At 40.3% G+C, this 22,969-nt stretch overlaps 1 protein-coding gene across 13 annotated transcripts in view; it reads right to left on the minus strand.

Annotated features, from left to right (window-relative positions):
- Window positions 1-22,969, minus strand: part of LOC140463132 (prominin-1-A-like) — a 277,560-nt gene that overhangs the window by 161,895 nt on the left and 92,696 nt on the right. For 9 of the 13 annotated variants that reach the window (XR_011954618.1, XR_011954626.1, XR_011954624.1 and 6 more), the window contains 3 exons: window positions 9,497-9,555; window positions 7,586-7,612; window positions 458-663 (listed from right to left, as the gene is read on the minus strand). Coding sequence is in view for 4 of the 13 variants with exons in the window: in XM_072557201.1 (XP_072413302.1) it covers window positions 458-663; window positions 7,586-7,612; window positions 9,497-9,555 (292 nt within the window). In the remaining 9 variants the exon portion in view is untranslated. The remainder of the gene's footprint in view (window positions 1-457; window positions 664-7,585; window positions 7,613-9,496; window positions 9,556-22,969) is intronic. The other 4 variants (XR_011954683.1, XR_011954668.1, XR_011954656.1 and 1 more) reach the window with 1 other exon arrangement.

Genomic DNA, 22,969 nt, shown 5'->3' on the forward strand with positions numbered 1-22,969 from the left:
ATAATTTTTCTGTCTAACATTTACTGCTAAGTAAGAAGAGTTAATCAGATAAGTAGAGTTAGAAACTTTGGGGAATTCCAATTAAACACAAGGTGTTTTGGACAGTTCCAGATACAGAAAATTAAATCTCAGGGAATTCCCGCATAGTCAGTGCAGATAGACTTCTGAGGGGTACGGACATGTATCTTTCAGATAATTTGAGGACTAGAAGATCTAAGCCACATTGTATAAAGTGTTCCCTGGGTCAAACGCAGAACTTTAGTCAACATCTTGTTTGCTGACACTGGCATGCGTACCTGAAATGGAAAGAGTTTCAACAGAAAAGGAAAAAAAACTTCTCATTTTTAAAAAAAATTGTGGGGAGAAATTAAAGCAACAACAGTGTAAAGTATTATTAGGTCTTTCAATGCAGATTTTAACAAACAACTGTTAGCAATAGGTTTCTGTTCGAACTTACGTTATAATTATGGTAACAAAAAACAGGGTTGTTGCAAAGCAGCTTCTTCTACAATCTGCATTTTTCTTCTGTCGTTGATGCAGCTCCCCTCCACAGTTGTCACAACAACGACACATGCAGAAACAGAGGCCCAAAAGAGGCATGAGAAGTATAAACACAATTCCCAGAGTCGCACAGATGATGAAACCAATCTCATAGTAAATTATCTGTTACAAAAAGGGAAATATTTAATAGACTTTGGTAATAAAATTGATAAAGTTCCCCAAAGGTTAACATACAATTTACAATAAAACATAAAATCAAGAATCAGATTATATATTAAATATTGCACATGCAACAATTGTAGACTGCTAATTATGCTTGGAGAAAAGCAATTATTCAACTTTGTACAATAGAAACATAGGAATAGGAACAAGTGTTATCGTCCCTTAAACCTGTTCTGCCATTCAATGGTATTACATTGAACAGTCCTTTGATTCCTCTTCTGTACCTCTGTTCCAGTTCCTAATGTTGTTATTGAGGATAAAACTAGCAACTAAAGATTTAAATTCTCACAACATCCATAACACTCTACAGCAATACGTTGTTGCATCCCATTTGTATGAAAAAGTGTTTCTTGATTATATTGCAATTTTAAGGTCATGCAGTCTTGTCAGGAAGAAATGGGTTATCTTGAAACCAGTTGGGGCAAACAATGGGTCAGTGCTAGGAATTCAACTATTTGTAATGTGTGGTAATGAGTCAGATGAAGGAACAAGATATAATGTAGCCAAAAAAAACAGAAATGAACTCCCCCTAACTATGCTGCACCAAGAGACAGCTACGAGATTTAAGGTACACTCTGCACCTCTACAGAAGCCTTGATTGGAATCCCCTGAAAGACTCTTTTTTTAACAGAAAGAGTAAGATAGGAGTGGCAATCTCCACTCCTCAGAAAATTCAGTCCTTTAAAGTGTCAGCAAATGAGCATAAATAGGTTAAGTGAGTCGCGATATTTTAGAAATGTGGAAAAATGTAGCAACTTTAGTAGGAAGAGACGAAAAGCAGAATATTATTTAAATGTGAGAGACTGTAGAATGCTATGATCTACACGTAGATTACTCTACATGAGCAATTTACATGGCCTCACATATGAATCACAAAAGTTAACATACAGATACGTCAAGTAATTAGACAGGCAAATAGAATGTTGGCATCAAATACAAATGCAAAAGGTCATAAAATGACAACTGCACAGGGCACTGGTCAGGCCATACCTGGAGTACTGCATACAGCTAAGACTTCCTTAAGGAGGGCTGTACTTACATTGGAGGCAGTTCAATGAAGATTCCCTAGGCTAATTCATGGGATAAAAGGATTGCACGAGGAAAGGTTGAGCAATTTAGCTCTGCACTTATTGGAGTTCAGATGAATGAGACACTGTCTTACAGAAACTTTATAGGGCTGAGAGTGATTTTGGGCTGTGGTGAGATATGTGGCAGAATTAGGTAACGAGTGCAATGAGACCCATGTCAATATGGGGATTATCTCACTCCATCTTTTTGGTTTCTCACAAGAGACACGGCGAGATTCTTGCTGAGCAATCATGAAATACCAAATGAAAACTTCTGCTTGTTGTTAATGCTTGTTAATGCCACAACTTGCCTTATTAATATTCAGACTCTAATTTTGCCATACTTGCCAAATCAGCTAGTCGACAGGAAAGTTTGACATTGAAATCATAGCAAGCAAATAACAATTGAACTTTATGCTTGTCTAAACATCCTCCATGTTGGAGATTGGGCATCAACAACTCAGGGCACACTCAATAGGCACTGGCCACACAATGGACATTGGCAACCAACAGGTACTATCTTCCAAGAATCCTCACAGCACATCTCCAAATTACCTTTAATTCATTTCTGCATTTTAATGCTGCATTACAAGTTGCACTCTCATTGTAGTGTGGTTGCACAGACACAATGCTCTCAGAGACACACACCCAGGTTACGGTCTACACCAAGCTGTATCTCTTTGCTTCTTGTCATAGCACTCACTCACTCTGAGCCCATCTGGATGCTCGTGCCTTGCATTGCCTTTTGCATTTTGCCTGCTCATCCAGAGATGCCAAATTAATGTTTCTGGTGTCTTACCTTGTTGTTTGGCACACAGACAAAGCCAAAAGGTTTACCATAGTTGTCAGCAGGCCTCAGTGAGGTTAAGGGGAAGAGCCTTTTCTCCTCAAGAGCATCCTCTGATACCAGTTCAAGCCTGGCTCAAGATGGTCACAGTGAGGTTCCTCTCCTCAGAAGAAATGCAGAGCTGACTGACAGCGAGCAAGTATATCGACAGTGCAGGAGGCATGCAGAGTTAATGGCATTGGGGTTAGGGTGGACGAGACTGAGTAGGGAAGATGCAACAAGTAACAGAGAGAGTGGTAGTGCATGAACCTTGGTGCGAAATGAATGCAGTTGTAGAAAACGAGTGAGTGTTGTATATTAGAGAGAAGATGGTGGATCCTACCCTCAAAGACTGCAGAAGGACAGTGACCTTTTTCCTGGAGCGCTAAACATTCCTCCAGGTGGCTGAGACAATTTAACCCCAGTGGCATCTTTGGACCAGGCTGACATGGTCTAGTGTCAAGTTACCACTGTTGGTCCTGAGGGTGGGAGCAAGTCTCACAACTGCATCATTCAGCAAGATTGCCAGGTCTCAGCCCACAGAACAGAGTATTGATTTCTCCTTGTCTGCCATGTCTGTGGTTCATGGCAGGGCAACTCCAGACTGACATACTGGTCCAGGTGCACAATAGGATTTTAAAGATGGTGTGGGAAAAGAGATGCCCAGTAAAATCTGAGGGTTGTGTAAACATGGTAAGACGGGTTGAAAATCAGACAGTCACTATAGTAGCTTAGCAGGTAATTAATGATGCAGGTTCAGTACGATTGGGTGAGAGAATTCACTTGCCTTTGTGGTGACAAACCCTCCAAAAATCACAATTTGACTCAGACTTAGCCAAAACAAAAAACTTTAAGAATTAGCACATAATATTCTGATGAGACTTCACAGCTAGATGCTGAGAGGGTGGTTCCCTCAGTGGGAATTGAGAACTTGGGCAAAGTTTCAACGTAAAATGTGTCGCATCTGGGAGATAGATGAGGAGGAATTTCTTTCCTCAATGGATCACAGAATCATAGAATCCTACTATGTGGAAACAGGCCATCGGCCCTACAATTCCACACCGATCCTCCATAGAGTAACCCACCCAGACTCATTCCCATACTACTCTACATTTACCCCTAACTAATGCACCTAACCTACACATCCCTAACACTATGGGCAATTTTAGCATAGCCAATTCACTTAACTTGCACATCTTTGGATTGGGGGAAGAAACAGAAGCACCCAGAGGAAACCCACACAGACATAGGGAGAATGTTCAAATTCCACACAGACAGTTGTCCGCGGCTGGAATCAAACCCAGGCCCGTGGTGTTGTGAGGCAGCAGTGCTAACCATTAACCTACCATGCCACCCCAAATTAGTCTTTGGAATTCTCTTTCTCAGGTAGCAGAGGAGTCATAGAGTCATAGAGATGTACAGCACAGAAACAGACCCTTTGGTCCAACCCGTCCACGCCAACTAGATATCCCAAACCAATGTAGTCCCACTTGTCAGCACCCAGCCCATATCCCTCTAAAATTTCCTATTCATATACCCATCCAAATGCCTTTTAAATGTTGCAATTGTACCAGCCTCCACCACATCCTCTGACAGCTCATTCCATACACGTACCACCCTCTGTGTGAAAAAGTTGCCCCTTAGGTCTCTTTTATAGCTTTCCCCTCTCATCCTAAACCTACACCCTCTAGTTCTGGACTCCTCCACCCCAAGTAAAAGACCTTGCCTACTTATCCTATCCATGCCCCTCATAATTTTGTAAACCTCTATAACATCACCCCTCAGCCTCCGACACTCCAGGGAAAACAGTCCCAGCCTGTTCAGCTTCTCCCTATAGCGCAAATCCTCCAACCCTGGCAACATCCTTGTAAATCTTTTCTGAACCCTTTCAGGTTTCACAACATCTTTCCGATAGGAAGGAGATCAGAACTGCACACAATACTCCAACAGTGGTCCAATCAATGTCCTCCCAACTCCCGTACTGAATACCCTGACCTATAAAGGAAAGCATACCAAATGCCTTCCTCACCATCCTATCTACCTGCGACTCCACTTTGAAGGAGCTATGAACCTGCACTCCAAGGTCTCTTTGTTCAGCAACACTCTCTAGGACCTTACCATTAAGTGTATAAGTCCTGCTAAGATTTGCTTTTCCAAAATGCAGCACCTCGCATTTATCTGAATTAAACTCCATTTGCCACTTCTCAGCCCATTGGCCCATCTGGTCAAGGTCCTGTTGTAATCTGAGGTAACATTCTTCACTGTCCACTACACCTCCAATTTTGGTGTCATCAGCAAACTTACTAACTATACCTCTTATGCTCATATCCAAATCATTGGGGTCATTAAATAGTGGAGCAGACTTGAGGGTCCAAAAGCCTATTCCTGCTTCTCTTCTTCCTATGTTCAATTTCACATCTACCCTCTCAGACCCCTTCTATTTTTAAACGTAGATGGGATTATCCCTCAACCTTCTAAATTCAAAACAGTGTAAACAACACTTACACTCCTGTCCTGATAATTTAACCCTTTAATCAAAGGTGCCATTTTGATAAAACAAGCTGTACTCCTTCCAAATGCTCCATCCAGCATTCAATTTGATTTAAAAAATTATGCACAACTTCTGAATCTCTCTCAAAAGAAAATAAAACAAAAGCAAAGAGATGCTGAAGCATAAACCAATTAGTGCTGATTCTTATTTTTTTGGCTAAATCTGAGTTGAACTGAGTTTTTTGAAGGGATCTCTATGAGGCCTAGAGTGCTTTCTCATCATATCTTACCAAACTCATCTGATCATATGCCTACTCCCCTATGGCACCCCCAACTTTGGATTCTAACCACATCTTACCACATGCTGTTCCTGGAACAACTCACCACTCAGTGGATATCCCAGAATACACAGGCATCCCTTGTGTCTGCATCATCTTCAAAAGCCTGTTGTGCACCCAGACAAACACCGTCAGTCCAGAGCTAACCTACACGATTCCCAACACTTGCCCAGACACAGCAGACAGGGGGAAATCAGTACTCCATTTTATGGCAGGGTCCTGGAGGTCCTGCTGGATGGGGTGGTACAGAGGCAGAACTTCCTCTTCCCACAGAATGAGTAGAGGCCACGACACTAGACCATGCCAGCCTGGTCTGATTTGGAGATGCCGGTGTTGGACTGGGGTGTACAAAGTTAAAAATCACATAATACTATAACCTGGTGTGTGATTTTTAGCCTGGTTTGAGGTTACCACACAGCTCAGTCATCTGGACAAATGCATAGCAATATAGGAAGATCAATGTCCTGCTGAAATCTACCAGCATAAGTGCCACCATCTTCATTCCAATACCTCACATTCCTTCTCTGCTATTATCACCACTTCCCACCAAGCTCAATCTCTACCATACTCATTACTACCTACAACATCTTCCTTACTCACTATCACCAACCCAACGCCTACTCCATTAACCCTGTATGCTCTCAGCGCTGCCTACTCACTCTCTAGGGGTACCTTGCCACTTGCACTAACTGGAACAGCTGTACAACCCCCTTTCATTCCATAACATCTACCCCACCCCCTCTCATTTCAGGAGGAAAGCAGCCCCCAGTTGCATGGAAAAATTAAAGAAGAGTGGTTGGCTGCTCAACATTCAGCTCCTCCTCCTTAGGTGATGAGCATCTTGATTCTGACCATCCCAATTGGTTGACTAACTGTATCCAATCCCCTAGTCTGGTAATGAAGGCCTTGGCTTTCTGTGCTAGGAACCCCTGAGCAAAAGGTACCCCTTTGGCTTCATTGAGGTCTGCTAACAACTATGACAAGCTTTCTATTTTGTAACTGCACTAAAAGGCAAGGCAAGACAAAATCAATATGAGCCTGTTATCTCTGGCTGAAGAAAAAAGCACCAAAAGACAAGGCAAGGAAATGCAAAGCATGGAAGGAATGCTGTGAACATCCAGGTAAGGATTAGAAATAGTGGGCACTATGAAAGTAAGCAAAGAGCCTAAGATGCAGCCTGATCCAGTTCACGAGCTGGGTGCATGGCCATGAGTGTACAGTGTCCTTGTAGCATAATTTCGATGAAGTTGCCAATGCAGCTACAGGTGCAGCATTCAAATGCAGAAGTATCCTATAAGTGGATTGGAAATGTACCATGTAGGGAGGCTGGCACATGTTTAATGCCAATATCCATGAACGTGGGGTGTTCAGGCCTTGATATATTCATGCACAGTGTCCAACATGGAGATTCTCTGAAGCAAGGGACAAGCTGGTTTCACTAAGTACCTCGTCTGGCTTCCATGTCAAATCTCATCTACAATGAGGACATTTAGTAAGATAGGGAGCTGAATATTAATGAGGCAAGTTGGATGTTAACAAGGTGTTTACTGCTTGCCAAGGCATAGAACATAGAGCAAAATATTGAGATCAACATTGCCAGGCTTTTCTTCTGATTCTGCCAAGAGCCTTGCCATAACCTAAACCCCTATTAGGTTTCACTCTTAGTGTCCAGCTATGCTTCCATTAAAAAAAGTATACTTTCCTAACAAACCAAATCCTCAAATGTGGACACAATGTTTTTGGGAACTGGTGAACATAGTTAAGTTAATTGAACAAAAAAGGGAAGAACAAGGTCAAATAATACTGTGTTGGAAAAACTGAACTTATTTATGAGAGCTCAAGCTTGCGCAGCTTCCTTACTTTCTACCCAATTCACAACAATTCACCTCAAATCAGGTAAGTGACCTGCCCTCTTGCACAGTACATTCTGAATAACAATGGTTGACATAAATGAGCTCTACGTCTGCTAGTTTATTGGCGTAAAAGATCAATAGGTTAACTTGCAGTAGAATATTTAGATCAATAGCAGCTCATTTATTTTTAAACCAACAGCTTTGTGTCACAGCACCTTGATACATTAAAACTCTTATCAAAAAGTGAAAGATCATCCTTTAGAAATATTTGAGAAGGCATACATGTACCTGTAGAGTCAGAACAACGTTTTCTGGCTGGAGAGCCAAAGTAGAAGCATGCAAACAAATGAAATAATGCATGTAAAATAAAAAAGAAATCATCATAAATGTTTGAAATGGAGCTATAATAATCACACAAATAAATTCACCTCAAAATGCAGGTTTGTTATTTAGTTAAAAAGGATTGCAAGGCTATTTATAATGAGTAGCAAACAGCATTTTTAAGCAGAAACATCACAAAACAGGTACATTTCTATAACATACACAAACTTTGGCCTGAATATACATTCTTCTTTTACCTTTGTGAAGCTCACCTCAAGTTTGGCCATTCCCTTCAACTTTTTTCTCTTCATTTCTGAAGACTGGCCATCAATATTCACTATATGCCCACTGACTTCCACATCTTCCTTGATTACATTTCCTTAAATGCTTCTCTTGCACGGAGTCCATTTCATGTTTACAGTCACTCTGTGGCTCTGTCACAACTGCTCTGACAATGCACTTTCCATACTACTGTTTCCTTTTCTTTCAACTGAGAAATCACCCCTCCTTCCACACTTCCACTCCCAAAGGTACTCAGCAAGGCGTCTGACTGCTCCATTTTCTGTACTTCTGCTCTCAGCACCTCCTCTTTCTTCCAGAACTTTTATCCTCACCTTCAATATTTATGCCATGACCACCACTTCTGAGGGGATGACACCAAACACATCTTCATTTCCATTTACAGCATTCCAAAAGGGACCATCTTTCTGCAATATCCTAGACTAGATCTCCACCACACCTAATAAACCTCTTCAGTTCCCTGGCATCTTCCTATGCAAGTACAGAGGGTGTAACATCAGCTTTGACAAAGGGTCAGTTAGACTTGAAACATCAGCTCTTTTCTCCCCTTACAGATGCTGCCAGACCTGCTGAGATTTTCCAGCATTTTCTCTTTTGGTGTAACATCTGTCGTTTTGTCACCTCCAGTCTCACTATCCAAGGTCCTATGTTCTGCTCCAAAATGAAGCTGTGATTTATTATATTTCTTTCAATTTAATATACTGTGTTCAGTGCTTGCTTTGTGGTTCCCTGTATACTGGGATGATTAAATCCCACTTAGTTGACTGTGTTAAACAACGTTTCTATCCAGTACACAAGTGCTCGTTGACTTTCCAATTACTAGTCAAAAAGTGTGACTTTGGAAAAAGCAAAGCACGTCAGGCAACATCCAAGGAGCAGGAAGGTTGACATTTTGGGCATAAGTCCTTCATCAAGAATGTGTTGCCTGTTATTTTAATTCTTCACATTCTTCTCTAACTTTCATGTTTCAGCTTCACTCAGTGATCCAATGACACTCTAAGGTTGAGGAATAACTCCTATCTTGACTGCGCATGGTACAGCATCTGGGCTCAAAGCCATTTTTAACAGTTTTAAATCTGTGATCCCTATTTTGTTACCTTTCCATCAATCAGTTTTTTTTTATTATCTTCTATGTGTTTCTCTCTTTTCCTGTTTTTTGTTTGAAAGATAGCTATTCATGGTTCTGCCATTCACACCTCCTATCGATACATCCTTTGCATCTTTACTTGTCCCGTTACCAATCTTTTTCATTTTGTATTATCAACTCTTTTGTATAAAATTGTCAACCTCCTATTTTGTTCTTTTAGCTCCCATCATGCCCTTTTCACTTACTTAAAATGCATTCAATGGCTAACCTTTCCAGTTACATTGAGAAGACTTTAGACTACAATTTTATTATTCGGTTTCACTCCCCACAAGTACTATTATTTCCACCAGTATTTGCTTATATTTAGTATCAATAATACTAAATTTAATTTAACAAAAGACTTATGTTTAAAGAAAGTGCACTAACTAGCATTATCTTAACAACATGGTCAGATATTGTAGCTCATGGTGGTCTGTCTAGCCAACAATTACCTCTTGATATTGGTGTAGTACTTGTCCATAGTTCTGCTTTATTATCTCAATGATCAACTCTAAAACAAAAAAAGAAAGAAATTATTTACATTCAGGATTATGCTGCTTTGCTGTAAAGATTTTGTAAATTGATGCTAAGTTAATTTCAAAATAATACATCCATCTGTACGAGCAAGGAGGTGCTATCAGGCAGCATATTATTATACTGGTATGTCAAAGATGCATGTGAAAATATAGTCAATGCAAAAGTTAGCTCTTAGATATGGTATATTTAATAATTATTTCAGCAATCACACATTGGGATCTGACTGTGGAAATCTTAGTGTAGCATCAATGTTGATTACGTTACAGAATGAGGCCACTTAGAGCATTGACATGAAGGGCTATCAAACCAACTTAGTTGGCTCCATTCCCTATCCCTTCCCAAAAACCCTGCAAATCCTCCTCTTCAGGTGCTTATACAATTCTCTTCCAATTCACTACCTCCACCACACTTTCACACATTGCATTTACAACACGAAAAGGCTCTTCCTCATGTTGATTCTCTTAGATTGGTATCTTCTAGTTCTCGAATTCCCGGCAAATGGGAACAATTTCTCTTTAATAATTGTTTAGAGACTCTCTATCATGATTTTAAACATTTCTATCAAATTTCCTTCAACTTTTTCTTCTCCAACAACAGCAGATTCTCCAATCCCTCCACGCAGTTGCAGATCTCTCATCTCTGGAACCATTCTTGTAAATCCTTTCTGTACCCTCTCCTTCATATCCACAGTACTGAGAGATAGTCTGGACACAATACAATTGATGCCAAACTAGTATATCATACAACTTTATTATAAATTTCTTGCTTGTAATTCTATGGCTTAAAGTGAAGATCCTGGATGATTTATAATTGTAATTTTTTTAAATTTGCGTGCCACCTTAAAAGATCTCTGCACACAGACTGCAATAGATTTCCACATGTCCTTTAAAAGTACATCTTTACCTCTCCTCAATCTTCCTACTAAAATGCATCACTTCAGGCTTTTCTGAAATTAATTTCATCTGCCACATATTCACACATTAACCTGTGTGTTTTGGAGGTTTATCAATATTGCCCTTACAATTCTCAACACTTTCAAGTTTTGTTCCATCTGTAAATTTTGAATATGGATTAAAGACTAGAAAATCAATAAATAATCAAGAAAAGCAAAAATTATGATATGATCTTTTGGGAAACACAATTTGCTTCTCACTAATCACTTGTTTTTCCCTAATTAATGCATATTCATCCAAGTGACCATTCATTTTCATAGAAATTACTGAAACTTTTGAGCTTGACTGGGAGCTTCTGTGGAGACAAAACTGAGTTAATGTTTCAGGTCAATGACTTTTCATCAGAACTTGAAATAGTACTTTCTCTCTTTGTAACTGCTGCCATAGCTTCTGGGTATTTCCAGCATGTCCTGTTTATATTTCAAATTTCCAGCATCAGTAGTATTTTTTCATGTTGTGTTGAGCAATTTTGTTGAATTATCATTTCTCAAAGATTTACCATCACTGAGTTACTCTGACAGTCTGGAGGTTGCTGGGGTCAGCAATAAACATTTATTTGAACAAAGGCATAATATTCACAATTCTCGAATTCTCCAAGTCATCACTGCATTTGAGAAGGATTAGAACATTGTGCAATTCCTCATTTTAAGCCTTCAGTTGCTTCGGATACATTCTGTCTGAAGATTTATCAACTTCAAATTCAATCAAGCTATCTAACACCTCCTCTACCTAGATCATCAAGTGAATCAACTATGTATCTTATAAGACTACAAGATATGGGAACAGATTTAGGCCACCAAGTCTGCTTCATCATTCGGTCATGGCTGAAAGGTTTCTCAATCCCATTCTCTGGCCTTCGCCATGTAACCCTTGATCTCCTAATTAATCAAGAACCTACCTATCGCTGTCTTAAATACACTCAATAACCTAGCCAGAGCAGTCTTCTGTGGCAATGAGTTCCACAGATTTACCACCCTCTGCCTGAAGAAATTCCTCTCATCTCAGTTCAAAAGGGTTGTCCCTTCACGCTGTGCCCTCAAGTCCTCATCTCTCCTACTACTGGAAACACCTCCTCCACACCCACTCGAACTAGGCCTCTCAGTATTCTGTAAATTTCAATGAGATCGCCCAAATCTTTCTAAATTCCACCAAGTACAGAACCAGAGTCCTTAACGAGAGCCCCTATGTGCTTCAGATTTTAAAAGCCCTTTCTCATTTAGAAAATAGTCTACGCCTCTATTCTTTTGACCAAAGTGTATAGCCTCACACTTACCCACATTGTATTTCATCAGCCACTTCTTATCCCATTCTCCTAGTCTATCCATCAGCCACTTCTTATCCCACTCTATCCAAGTCCTTTTCCCTCCCTGCTTCCTCAACACTACCTGTCCCTCCACCTATCTTTATGTCATCTGCAAAGTAGCAACAATGCCTTCAGTTCCTTGTCCAGATCATTAATGTAAAATGTGAATAGTTGCAGCCCGACAGTCACCTCTGTGGAGCTCCACTAGTCATCAGCTGCCATCCTGAAAAGGACCCTTTTACATTTACCTTCTGTCAGTCAACCAATTCTCTATTCATGCCAGTACTTTGCCCCTAACGCCATGAGCTCATTTCTTAGTTAGCAGGCTTCTGTGCGACGCCTTGTCAAAGGCCTCCTGCAAACCAAATAGATTGCTCCACAAGCTCTCCTTTGCCTAACTTGCTCTTTACCAGCTCACAAAATATGAACAGATTTGTCAGGAGTGATCTCATCTTATTAAGTTGTGCTGACTCAGCACTATCTTACAATGCATTTTCAAGTACTGTGCAATTTCATCCTTAGTAAAGGATACTAAAATCTTATCAATAACCGAAATCAGGCTAACCGGATTATAATTTGATTTGATTTTATTTACTGGTGTCACATGTACCTAAGTACAATGAAAAGTTTTGTTTTATGAGCAGTACAGGCAGATCATAACATACAAGGATAAAATCCCCATTGGGTGTTTAGATAGAGCAAGACATATATTGAGGTGTAAAAGTGCAGAACCGTTGTAAGAAATTTGAGAATAAGATCTGCTGTAGAGTACTCGCACGGAGTCACCTGGCATCACGGCGATCTTGAACCCTTCCCATTTTCTGCTTCCCTTCCTTCTCAAAAAGAGGTGTTAAAATTAGCAATTTTCCAGTCTTTTGGGAACTTCCCTGACTCCAGTGATTACTGAAAATTCACCATTAATGCCTCCATAATCTCCTCAGCTATCTCTATCAGAACTCTGAGGTGTAGTCTATCTAGTCCAGATGATTTATCCACCTTCAGAACTCTCAGCTTTCCTGGCACCTTCTCCTTTGTGATGATCATTACAGACACCTTTGATGAAAAACACCCACTCAGTTCTTCTGCTATTTCTTTGTTCCCTTTTAATAACACTCAATCTTATTTTCCAGCAGTCCAATGATCACTCTTATTTTTGTCTTCCCCCTTCAGATATCGAAATATATTGTTGCAATCTTCTTTTATTTTACTAGCTAGCTTACCCTCATTGCATCTTTGCATCCGTCTTTCATTTTTTTTCCAAGTTATCCTCTAGTCGTTAAAGGCTTCGCAATCCTCTGGCTTACCATTAGTCTTCATCACTTTGTATGCTTTTCTTTTGCTTTTTTGCTGTCCCTGATTTCCCTTGTCAACCACATTGCCTCATCCTCCCCTGCGTATATTTCATCTTCCTTGGGATGAACTTCTGTTGTGCCTCCTGAATTACCCCAGAAACTCCTGCCAATGTTGCTCTGCCATCTTTCGTACCAGGCTCCCCTTCCAATCAACTCTGGCCAGCAGCTCCCTCATGTCTCTGTAGTTGCCCTGACTCAATTGTAATACCATTACATTTGATTCCACCTTCTCCCTCTCAAAATACAGGGTGAATTCTATTATAATGTAAGCTCTGCCCAGGGATTCCTTCACCTTCAGCTCTCTAATCAAGTCTGCCTCATTACACATCACCAAATCCGGAATTGCCTTTTCCCATAATCTGCTCCAAAAAGACCATCTTGTAGACATTTCACCAACTCTTTTTCTTGGAATCCTGATTTTCCCTGTCCACATACATATTGAACTACCCATGATCACTGCAATAAGACCTTTCATATATACTTTTCATATCTCCTGATATCTTTTCTGCCCCACATCCTGATTATTGCTAGGTGGCTTGTACATAACTCCCATTAGGGTCTTTTTCCTTTGTGGTTCCTCAAATCCACCTACACAGATTCTACACATTCTGACTCTGTATCACTGTTTGCTATTGATTTAATTTCATTTCTTCTTAACAAGGCAACTCTGGCGCCTCTGCTGATCTGCCTGTTCTTTTGATAGGACGTGTGTCCTTGGATATGTAGTTCCTAGCCCCAATCCCCTTGCAGCCAGATCTCTGTGATACCCACAACATTGTACGTGCCAATTTCAATCAACGCTACAAGCTCATTTACCTTGTTGCGTGTACTGTGCCCATTTAAGTAGAACATCCTCAGTTGACTGTCCCCTTTCTCATAGTTGTCCCCTTATCTGATGTGCCTGAAGTTAGATTTCTGACCCTTTCCATCCTCTGCCCTGTTACTTGTTCTGGACCTTTAAACCCATTCTGGGCCCTCTCTCCCTTTAACTAGTTTAAAGTCCTCGTGACCTTGATTCACCTTGATTTGCACCATCAGTTTGTCTACCTTATTTTGAATGCTTTATGCTTTAAGATACAAAGCTTTTAAGTTTGTTCTTCCATACTACCTCCTAGATCCTTTCACCTGCCTCGCTTGTTATCACACCCTCCTTTCCATGATTACTGACCAAATTTGAGGTAATTAATCTAGGGGGTCTGACTGCCTCCTACAATACAGCATCAGAGTAATTCTCTCCCTCCCTAGCATGTCATAATATTCAAAGCTCAGACACCAGTTCATCAACTCTGAGCTGGAGATCCTGTTTTATTGTCGAGTTTCCCTACACTTTTGTGATACAAAATAACATTCACACATTCTGTCCCGTCCTTTTATATTCTAGTAATAATCAATCCCATCACTAATCAACAATCCTACCTTCCCCTTTACCTTTGACTTTGGAATTTTCTATGCAACTGAACCTAGCCCGTTGTCTAGATTAGAGTGGTGCTGGAAAAGCGCAACAGGTCAGGCAGCATCCGAGGAGCAGGAAAATCGATGTTTCAGGCAAAAGCACTTCATCGGGAATGAGGCAGGACCCTCCGGGGTGGAGAGATAAAATGGGCTCTCCACCCTGGAGGGTCCCACCTCATTCCTGTTGAAGGGCTTTTGCCCAAAACGTTGATTTTCCTGCTCCTCAGATGATGCCTGACCTGCTGTGCTTTTCCAGCACCAATCCAACCTAGCCTCTTCCCCACTTATTAATGTAAAGCCCGACTCACAGCTCTAGTTATGTGCTTTGCCAGAACTCTGGTCCCAGCATGCTTCAGATGGAGCTTGTCTCATTGAAACAGCTCCCTCCTTCACCAGTACTGGTGCCAATGTTCCATAAATTCGAACCTGATTTTCAAACACCAAATTTTCAGCCACACATTTCCCTCTTTAATTTTGTTGATCCTACACCAATTTTCTCTTGGCTCTGTTAGCAATCTGGAGACTGTCATTTTTTTGGTTCTGCTTTTCTAATTTAGCCACTAGCTGCTCACATTCCCTCAGCAGAAACTCTTTCCTCTTTCTACCTTTATTGTTGTTACCTGTGTGGACCATGACAACTGGATCTTTCCCTTCCCAATCCATGTCCCTCTGTAGCCTAGATGAGATACCTTGAACCCGCGCACCCAGCAAATAACACAGCCTTAAGGACTCTCAATCTTGGCCACAGGGAATAGAGTCTATTCTCCTGACTATACTATCCCTGATTACAATTACGTTTCTTTTTTCTCCCCTCTCATGAATGGCTCCCTGCGCTATAGTGATATTACTCATCCTCTCTACAGCCCACACTCTCATCACACAGGGAGCAAGAATCTCAAACTTGTTAGACAAGCCCAAGGTCTGAGGCTTCTTCCATCCTACCTCCTAGATCCTTTGACCTGCCTCGCTTGTTATCACACCCTCCTTTCCATGATTACTGACCAAATGTGAGGTAATTAATCTAGGGGGTCTGACTGCCTCCTACAATACAGCATCCGAGTAATTCTCTTCCTCCCTAACATGTCATAATATTCAAAGCTCAGACAGCAGTTCATCAACTCTGAGCTGAAGATCCTCAAACACCTAATGCTTACCACTCTGACCTCAGCAGAATACCTCACTGGTAAAGACAGATGCAAACCACATATTTAGTGAGTCAGCCAAATCCACGATTTCCATGTGCAGATCCCCTTTGAAAGCTAAACTTCACTACCACCTTTTACTATTCATTTACTATTTATATTGTTATAACGCTTACTGTTTTTTTTTCATTTTTCTTAATCATTTTTTAGTTTAGAGCTGTGAACTGTGAGCTGAGAGCTGAAAGTGACCTTTGGACTATGAGCAGAAGCTTGTTTTCATTTAAAATAAAGGAGAACAAGCCAACTGATACTTGCCTATGAGGCCAGGATCGGAAGTTTCTTAGATTGTTTCTTAGAGTCATAGTCGTAGTTATACAGAAAGGAAATAGACCCTTTGATTCAACTTGCCCATTCTGACCAGGTTTCCAAAACTAAACTGGTCCCATCACCTGCGTTTGACTCATATCCCTCTAAATTTTTCCTATTCATGTATCTATCCAAATGTCTTTTAAAATGTTGTAATTGCATTTGCATCTACCATTTCTTCTGGCAGTTTATTCCACATATCAACCACCCTCTGAAAAAATTGCCCCTCAAGTCCTTTTTAAATCTTGCTTTTCTCAGCTTAAAAATATGCCCTCCAGTTTTGAACTCTCCAACCTAGCAAAACAACCTTGGCTATTCACCTTATCAATGCCCCTCATGATTTTGTAAACCCCTGTAAGGTCCCCCTCGATCTCCTACACTCCAATGGAAAAAGTCCCAACTTATCCAACCCCTCCCTGTAACTCGAATCTTTACAGTCCTGGTAACATCCTGATAAATTTTTTCTGCATCTTCTCCAATTTAATAATATCCTTCCTGTACTTAAAATCCAAAGAGGCTTTCTGCTGCAACAAATGACAGATATTGAATGTTACCTGGGACCTCGTAGGGAAACAAGATAAACAAAGAGAGGCTAGAGTTTGCACTGGTTTTGAACTGTGTTAAAGTCAGAAGGATTGCACTTGCAAAAGCTGCATGTCCGCGGTTTGATTGGTGCCTGGTTGTCTTCTCATTATCAACTTATTGGGAGTTCAAAGAATAGAATCTCAGTTATAAAAATAAATTCCTCAGAGCCCACTAGAAGCTATCTGCATGCATTAGTGCCATGAGAAGCTAGTTACATTTTATCTATTTTTCACTTTCGATGTGTCCCTTAATTGTGAATGTTTGTCCACCTTCGTAGAATCCCTACAGTGTGGAAACAGGCCACTTGGTCCCTCAAGTCCATACTGACCCTCCAAAGAGCATCCCCCTCACTCCCACCCCATCCCGTAACCCTGCACTACCCATAGCCAATCTACCTAACCTGCACATCTCTGGACACTATGGGCAACTTAGCACTACCAATTCACCTAACCTGTATAAGGCTGTGGGAGTGTCATCACGTTCCCCACCCCCTCAGTTGAAACAAAATGCTCAGACACACAGTGTTGTTTTACCTCCTTCATCTTTATTCCACACCCTGGGAAGAGAGAACAATCGCCATGTGCATAGAAACATGAGTTCACAATCTTCTCTGGAATAGCAGTTTTTTAATGAATTATATAGTCATTTTACAGGCAGACGCATCCAGATAAGGCACCATACATATTGATTGGGTGACCATTACAATAGTAAAGATTAAGCCATCTGCTGTTATATAATGAGTACCTGGCTTCACATAATGAATACTTTTTACCTTGTTAAAACTGACCTCACATACTGAATGCTACCTCATCTTGTTAAATGGATCTACATAATGAATGCCTTTCATTATTAACCCATTACTCTTGCCTACAGCACCCCAATGTTAACTGTAAGTTCTTATCTGATCGGAGTTATGCAGCTGAACCTCTTGTTTCACAAAACTCAGAACTTAACTCTTTTCCTGCCTGCTTATACCCTATACACATTCTCATTCCCTCCTTTTACCATCTCATGATAACCATGGAGATGGCACTACCAGCTTTCATAAGACTCTGACAGCCAATATTTAAGCAAAATATTGACACATAGTAAATAACCATTACAACAATAAAAATTACTCCTTGTTACTGTAATTAGAGTAAGAAGAATCCTTCCACTTGAAAAAAAAATCAACAGTAAAGTTCTTAAATCCACAGTGCTTAGTGACCACTCCATCCACTCCAAGTCGAGTGGAAATGAGCCAGTTCTCCAAAACCTCCTTTAGTAAAGTCCAACCTGAAAACAAAATTCATTCTGTCTTTATGCATCACTCCTTGAAGAAATCTGAATTCTTGGATAAGGGCAGTTAAATGCTTCACAAAACTGACTAGACTTCCATCCTTCCGAAGATGCTTCAGATGGTGGATACCTGCGCATCTGAGTGTGCAGTGCAACAGCTGCAGCTGCAGGCTAGGTGAAAGCAGCATTCTTTCCTGCTTCTGCTCCTGCTCCCGCTCTGCTGTTAAATGTAACAAAGCCAACTATTGTGACATTATCTTGATCAATGAACCTTTGTATCCCTTAAATGATCGAAAGACAAGGTAAAGCTCACATGGTTTAATGTCCGTAGGAAGGCCACTGACAAAATGCGTACCAACCTCCTCTTCACTGTTGTTAATTTTTTATGCTCATGGCTGGGGAGCTGATTAAATCCATTGGCTCAGGTTATGGAGGAGTGGGTGGTGCTCCGAAGGCATGCTTTACCTATGAATGGAGAAATTCTAAAGAAGGTGTTAGCTGCTGGAAGTATCTTTGCATTTCCTCTCTCATTCCTTCCATGCTAAAAGGTGGATATCAGTATGAAGACAGTCACACATTTAATTACACTAAATTGTGTCTGCCTATTTCAACGTTCTCAGTTGTCTTGACGGCTGTTATTCTGTTCACTATTTATGACATTATCAAGTTTTATACAATCCATAAACTTCTAAATTGTACTGCTTAAACAATTCAGTCAATTATAAACAACAATCAATGGTCTTAAAGTCAAATCCTTGGGTACCTCATTCAGGTTATTCAGAAATTATTTTCCTTTAACAAATTGATGTGAAATGTGGAAGCTGCCAGGAAACGTATTTCAAAAGTCTGGAACAGCAAGAAAACAACAAAATGCTTCCTGTGCATTAGCAATTGAAGAGGCAGTTTCAGTTCAGATTTAAATTTCAAATATTCTTGGGAAACAAATGCTGAATATTTTAAAATATATGCTCCAAATGAAACTTCCCAAATAAAACAGTCGGAATCATAGTGGTAACTTTGGTAGAGATCAACATTCTTTGAATTGGCAATATGAAGGGGGCCAACGAAGTCTTAACAATTATTAACAGAACTGAAACAGCTCAGCCTCAAGTTTAATTTCTCTAAATAAAACCTTAACAAAATATCAAACTAAAAATGCACTCTTCTTTTTGTGAATACTCTGCATTAAAAACACAGCAGCAAAGATATTTTAATACAATACTCTCATCTGGCTAAAGCATGGTCACTGATCAAACTTTTTTTTAAAAGCAGGCATTGTAGAATTTGAAACAAATCAGGAGCTCAAGGCACTCAATTTGTTTCAGGGTTACAAGTTTAATCATTTTAAAAAGGGCATAATGTTGTACAATGGCAATGTAAAAACAAAATCTGCCCCATTACATAGCCCACAAAACCTATTGAATTGAGATCCTAATTCAAACAAGGCAAAAAGGTTACTTAAAAGGATTTTCTGAACCAGTATTTTAACAAACCAAAATTTTTAAACATCAAACACTCTCAGCACGGCACAATTTACATTGAAACTCTCCTTCTTCAACCCAAGTACTCGTACAAACTTAATTTCAGCACTTCTTACTTTTATTTCTTTATTTTTTGCATCTTCTCAGTGAAATTACACTTATAAAAACAGAAAGCCCTTGCAGCAAACCACATGGCACCACAATCCATGCCACTCTCTTCCCCCAGAACAAAGACTCACAGAGCCTCAGTTTAACCCCTTTCTCACTTTTTTCCCCACAGGATCTCAAATCCCACTTAAACACAGAAAACTCGAACACCGCTTAATCACAGAGAACCTCAATCCCATTTCAACCCAGAGAACCTGAATCCCACTTAAAACACAGAGAACTCAAACCCCATTTAAACTCAGAGGGTTTGAACCCCAATTAAACACACAGAGCTCGAACCTCAGCAGAGTGTGGAGAGCTGGACCTCAAATCAACCCACCCAGTAGACTCATACCCCAGTACCATGCAGAGGACTCAAACCTCAATCACACCCCTTCCCTCCTTTCAGAGGACTCGCCTTGTTAAACAGACCTCACATACTGAATGCTTCCTCATCTTGTTAAATGGCTCTACATAATGAATGCTTTTCCACCTTGTTAAAACATTACCCTTGACTACAGCATTCCATTGTTAACGGTAAGTTCTTATCTGATCTGAGTCATGCTCAGCTGAGCCTCTTGTTTCACAAAACTCACAACTTAACTCTTTGCCTGCCTGCTTATACCCTATACACATTCTCAGGAGGAACCCAGAGCATCCAGGGGAAACCTACGCAGAGAAAGGGAGAATGTGCAAACTCCACACAGACCACTGCCCTAGGCTGGAATCAAACCCAGGTCCTGGTACTGTGAGTCAGCAGTTCTGACTACTGAGCCATGGTGTCAGCCTAAAGATCTGTGTTTGTCATAGAATGGGGCTGGAAATAAAGTGAATTGAGCTTAAAACATTGATATTACTTAGATTACCTTGTTGTTTAACTGGGCTCTAATAAATTGTTAAATCTTTTGTTTATGACGTAAACCTGATGTCTGGTACCAGTTATTCAGAAAGTCGGCTACTAGTTAATCAACAAGTCTTGTTAGGAACCACTGGGATCAATTTTGAGTAAATTATCGAGTAATTTAATTCTACTGGGTCACGCACATAGTGATAAGGAGGCCAATTTTATTTGGCCGTCTGTCTTCATATCTTAACAATATGCCTAAAGACGACTTTTAGTTCTCCTTATAATAGCTGTCAGTCTCTTTTCATACTCTTCCTTTGTCTCCCATATTTTCTTCTTCACTTCTCCTCTGAAGGTTCAATCTACCCTCTCTAATATATCAGCCTACAGTCATTGAATAATAAATTTCATATCAGTTAAGAAGCACATACAATCTATTATTGTAACATTAGAAGAGTGGTCAGTGACCAATAGAACATTGAAAGAAAAGTTAGGTGAATCAGGGATAAATAGAAGAGACCTTTCGTCCAGATGGCACCAAAGGAAGTTGCCAGGTAGATGGGAATAGAAAGTAACCAAATAAACTCTATCACTCCAATAAAACCTTAATGAAACATTTATTGATAGTGTAAGACATTTAATAAAAACTGGACATTCTGGAGAAACTTAGCATCTACAGAGAAAGTTAACATTTCAAATCCAATACAACTGCTCTTCTGAAACTTAACTGTGGATACAAGAGCAGATCAGAACCAAGGAATTCTGCAGGAAGCAGTCACTTCTTGTGATTGTATGATTGAAAGACGTTCATCAGAAAACTTGACAGAGAAGAACCAGTAAAGCAGTTTTTTGGCTGTTTTACAGCCACCTCACTTGCAATGGTGCATCCACTGCCTTTGTGGTTGCAGTGTTTGTGGTGTCACTGCCACCAATGCAGCAGCAAGGCACCTGCATCAATAAAAAGAGCAATAAAATGAGAGCTTTGCAAATATTCTAACTGAATTCATGTCCAGATATCAATTACTCACTGCCCCATTCAAAATACTTTTCAGCCTTGCTGCTGGCTCTTCAGTACCTCCTTCCTGCTCACCGTTATGCTGCCTTACTGTTCATTGTCTCCAGAAGTAGGGTAGCAGAGCAGTGAGAGGAAGAGGCAGTGAGGGGTCTGGAGTGGTGCGATCAGAGAGGTAGTAAGCATGGTGGCAAGTGAGGCACTGAATGGTAGAGCGAGCAAGACAGCGAAAATTGCAGAGTTTGCAAGACAGCTGCATTACAAATGTAATGAGGGTGGCAAGGGTTCCTTGGCCGTCAGTGACATCCAGCTCCCAGTGTACTTGATGGTTTCAGTGGTGCCACCTTTCTCTGCCAATGCAGTGGAAGTCGATAAGTCATTCTTTTTTTTGAGAGAAGTGCTCAAATTCTCATTGTGCAAAAGCAAGGCTTTAGTGAGAGATAATAGCATGAATTCAAGAATACATCACTTAAGAAAGAAAACTTAAATCTTCCATGTGCTAAAAATGGTTGCTAATTCAAATGCTTAAACTGGTCAAATAAAAATATTCAGCTTTTTTTAAAATGATTTTTGCATTTTAAAATTGGGAGAGGCAAAGAGGAAAAAAATAGTGGAATCTTTCCTGAACGACCTACTCATTGGCAAGAAAGTTGGGAAAATCATGTGAGAACGGCAATAAGTTGCTTTGCAATAAAATCATAGAGATGTAGAGCACAGAAACAAACACTTCAGTCGAACTCATCCATGCCAACCATATATCTCAAATTAATCTATGCTCATATCCCTTTAAAGCTTTCCTATTTACATATCCATCCAGGTGCCTTTTAAATGTTGTAATTGTATCAGCCTTCCTCTGCCACTTCCTCTGGCAGCTCATTCCATACACACACCAACCTCTGCATGAAAATGTTGCCCCTTACGTCCCTTTTTAAATCCTTCCCTTCACCTTAAACATAAGCTCTCTAGTTTTGGACTCACATACTCCAGAGAAAAGACCTTGTCTCTTACCTTTCCATGTCCCCCATGATTTTATAAACCTCTGTAAAGTCACCCCTCAGCTTCCAAAGCCCCAGGGAAAATAGCCTCAGTCTAATCAGCCTCTCCCTACAACTCAAACCCTCCAACCCTGGCAACATCCTTGTAAACCTTTTCTGAACCCTTTCAAGTTTCCCAACATCCTTCCTATAGAGTCATAGCAGCACAGAGATATACAGCATGGAAACAGACCTTTCAGTTCAACTCATCCATGCCAACTAGATATCCTAAATAAATCTAGTCCCATTTGCCAAGCATTTGGCTCATATCCCTCTAAACCCTTCCTATTTATATACCCATCCAGATAACTTTTAAATGTTGTATTCGTTCCAGCTTCCACCACTTCCTCTGGCAGGTTATTCCCTACATGCACCCCATCTGCATGAAAAAGTTGTCCCTTAGGTCCCTTTTATATCTTACCCCTCTCACCTTAAACCT

This window comes from Chiloscyllium punctatum, chromosome 1 (assembly GCF_047496795.1).
Source record: "Chiloscyllium punctatum isolate Juve2018m chromosome 1, sChiPun1.3, whole genome shotgun sequence".
NCBI classification, from domain to species: domain Eukaryota; kingdom Metazoa; phylum Chordata; class Chondrichthyes; order Orectolobiformes; family Hemiscylliidae; genus Chiloscyllium; species Chiloscyllium punctatum.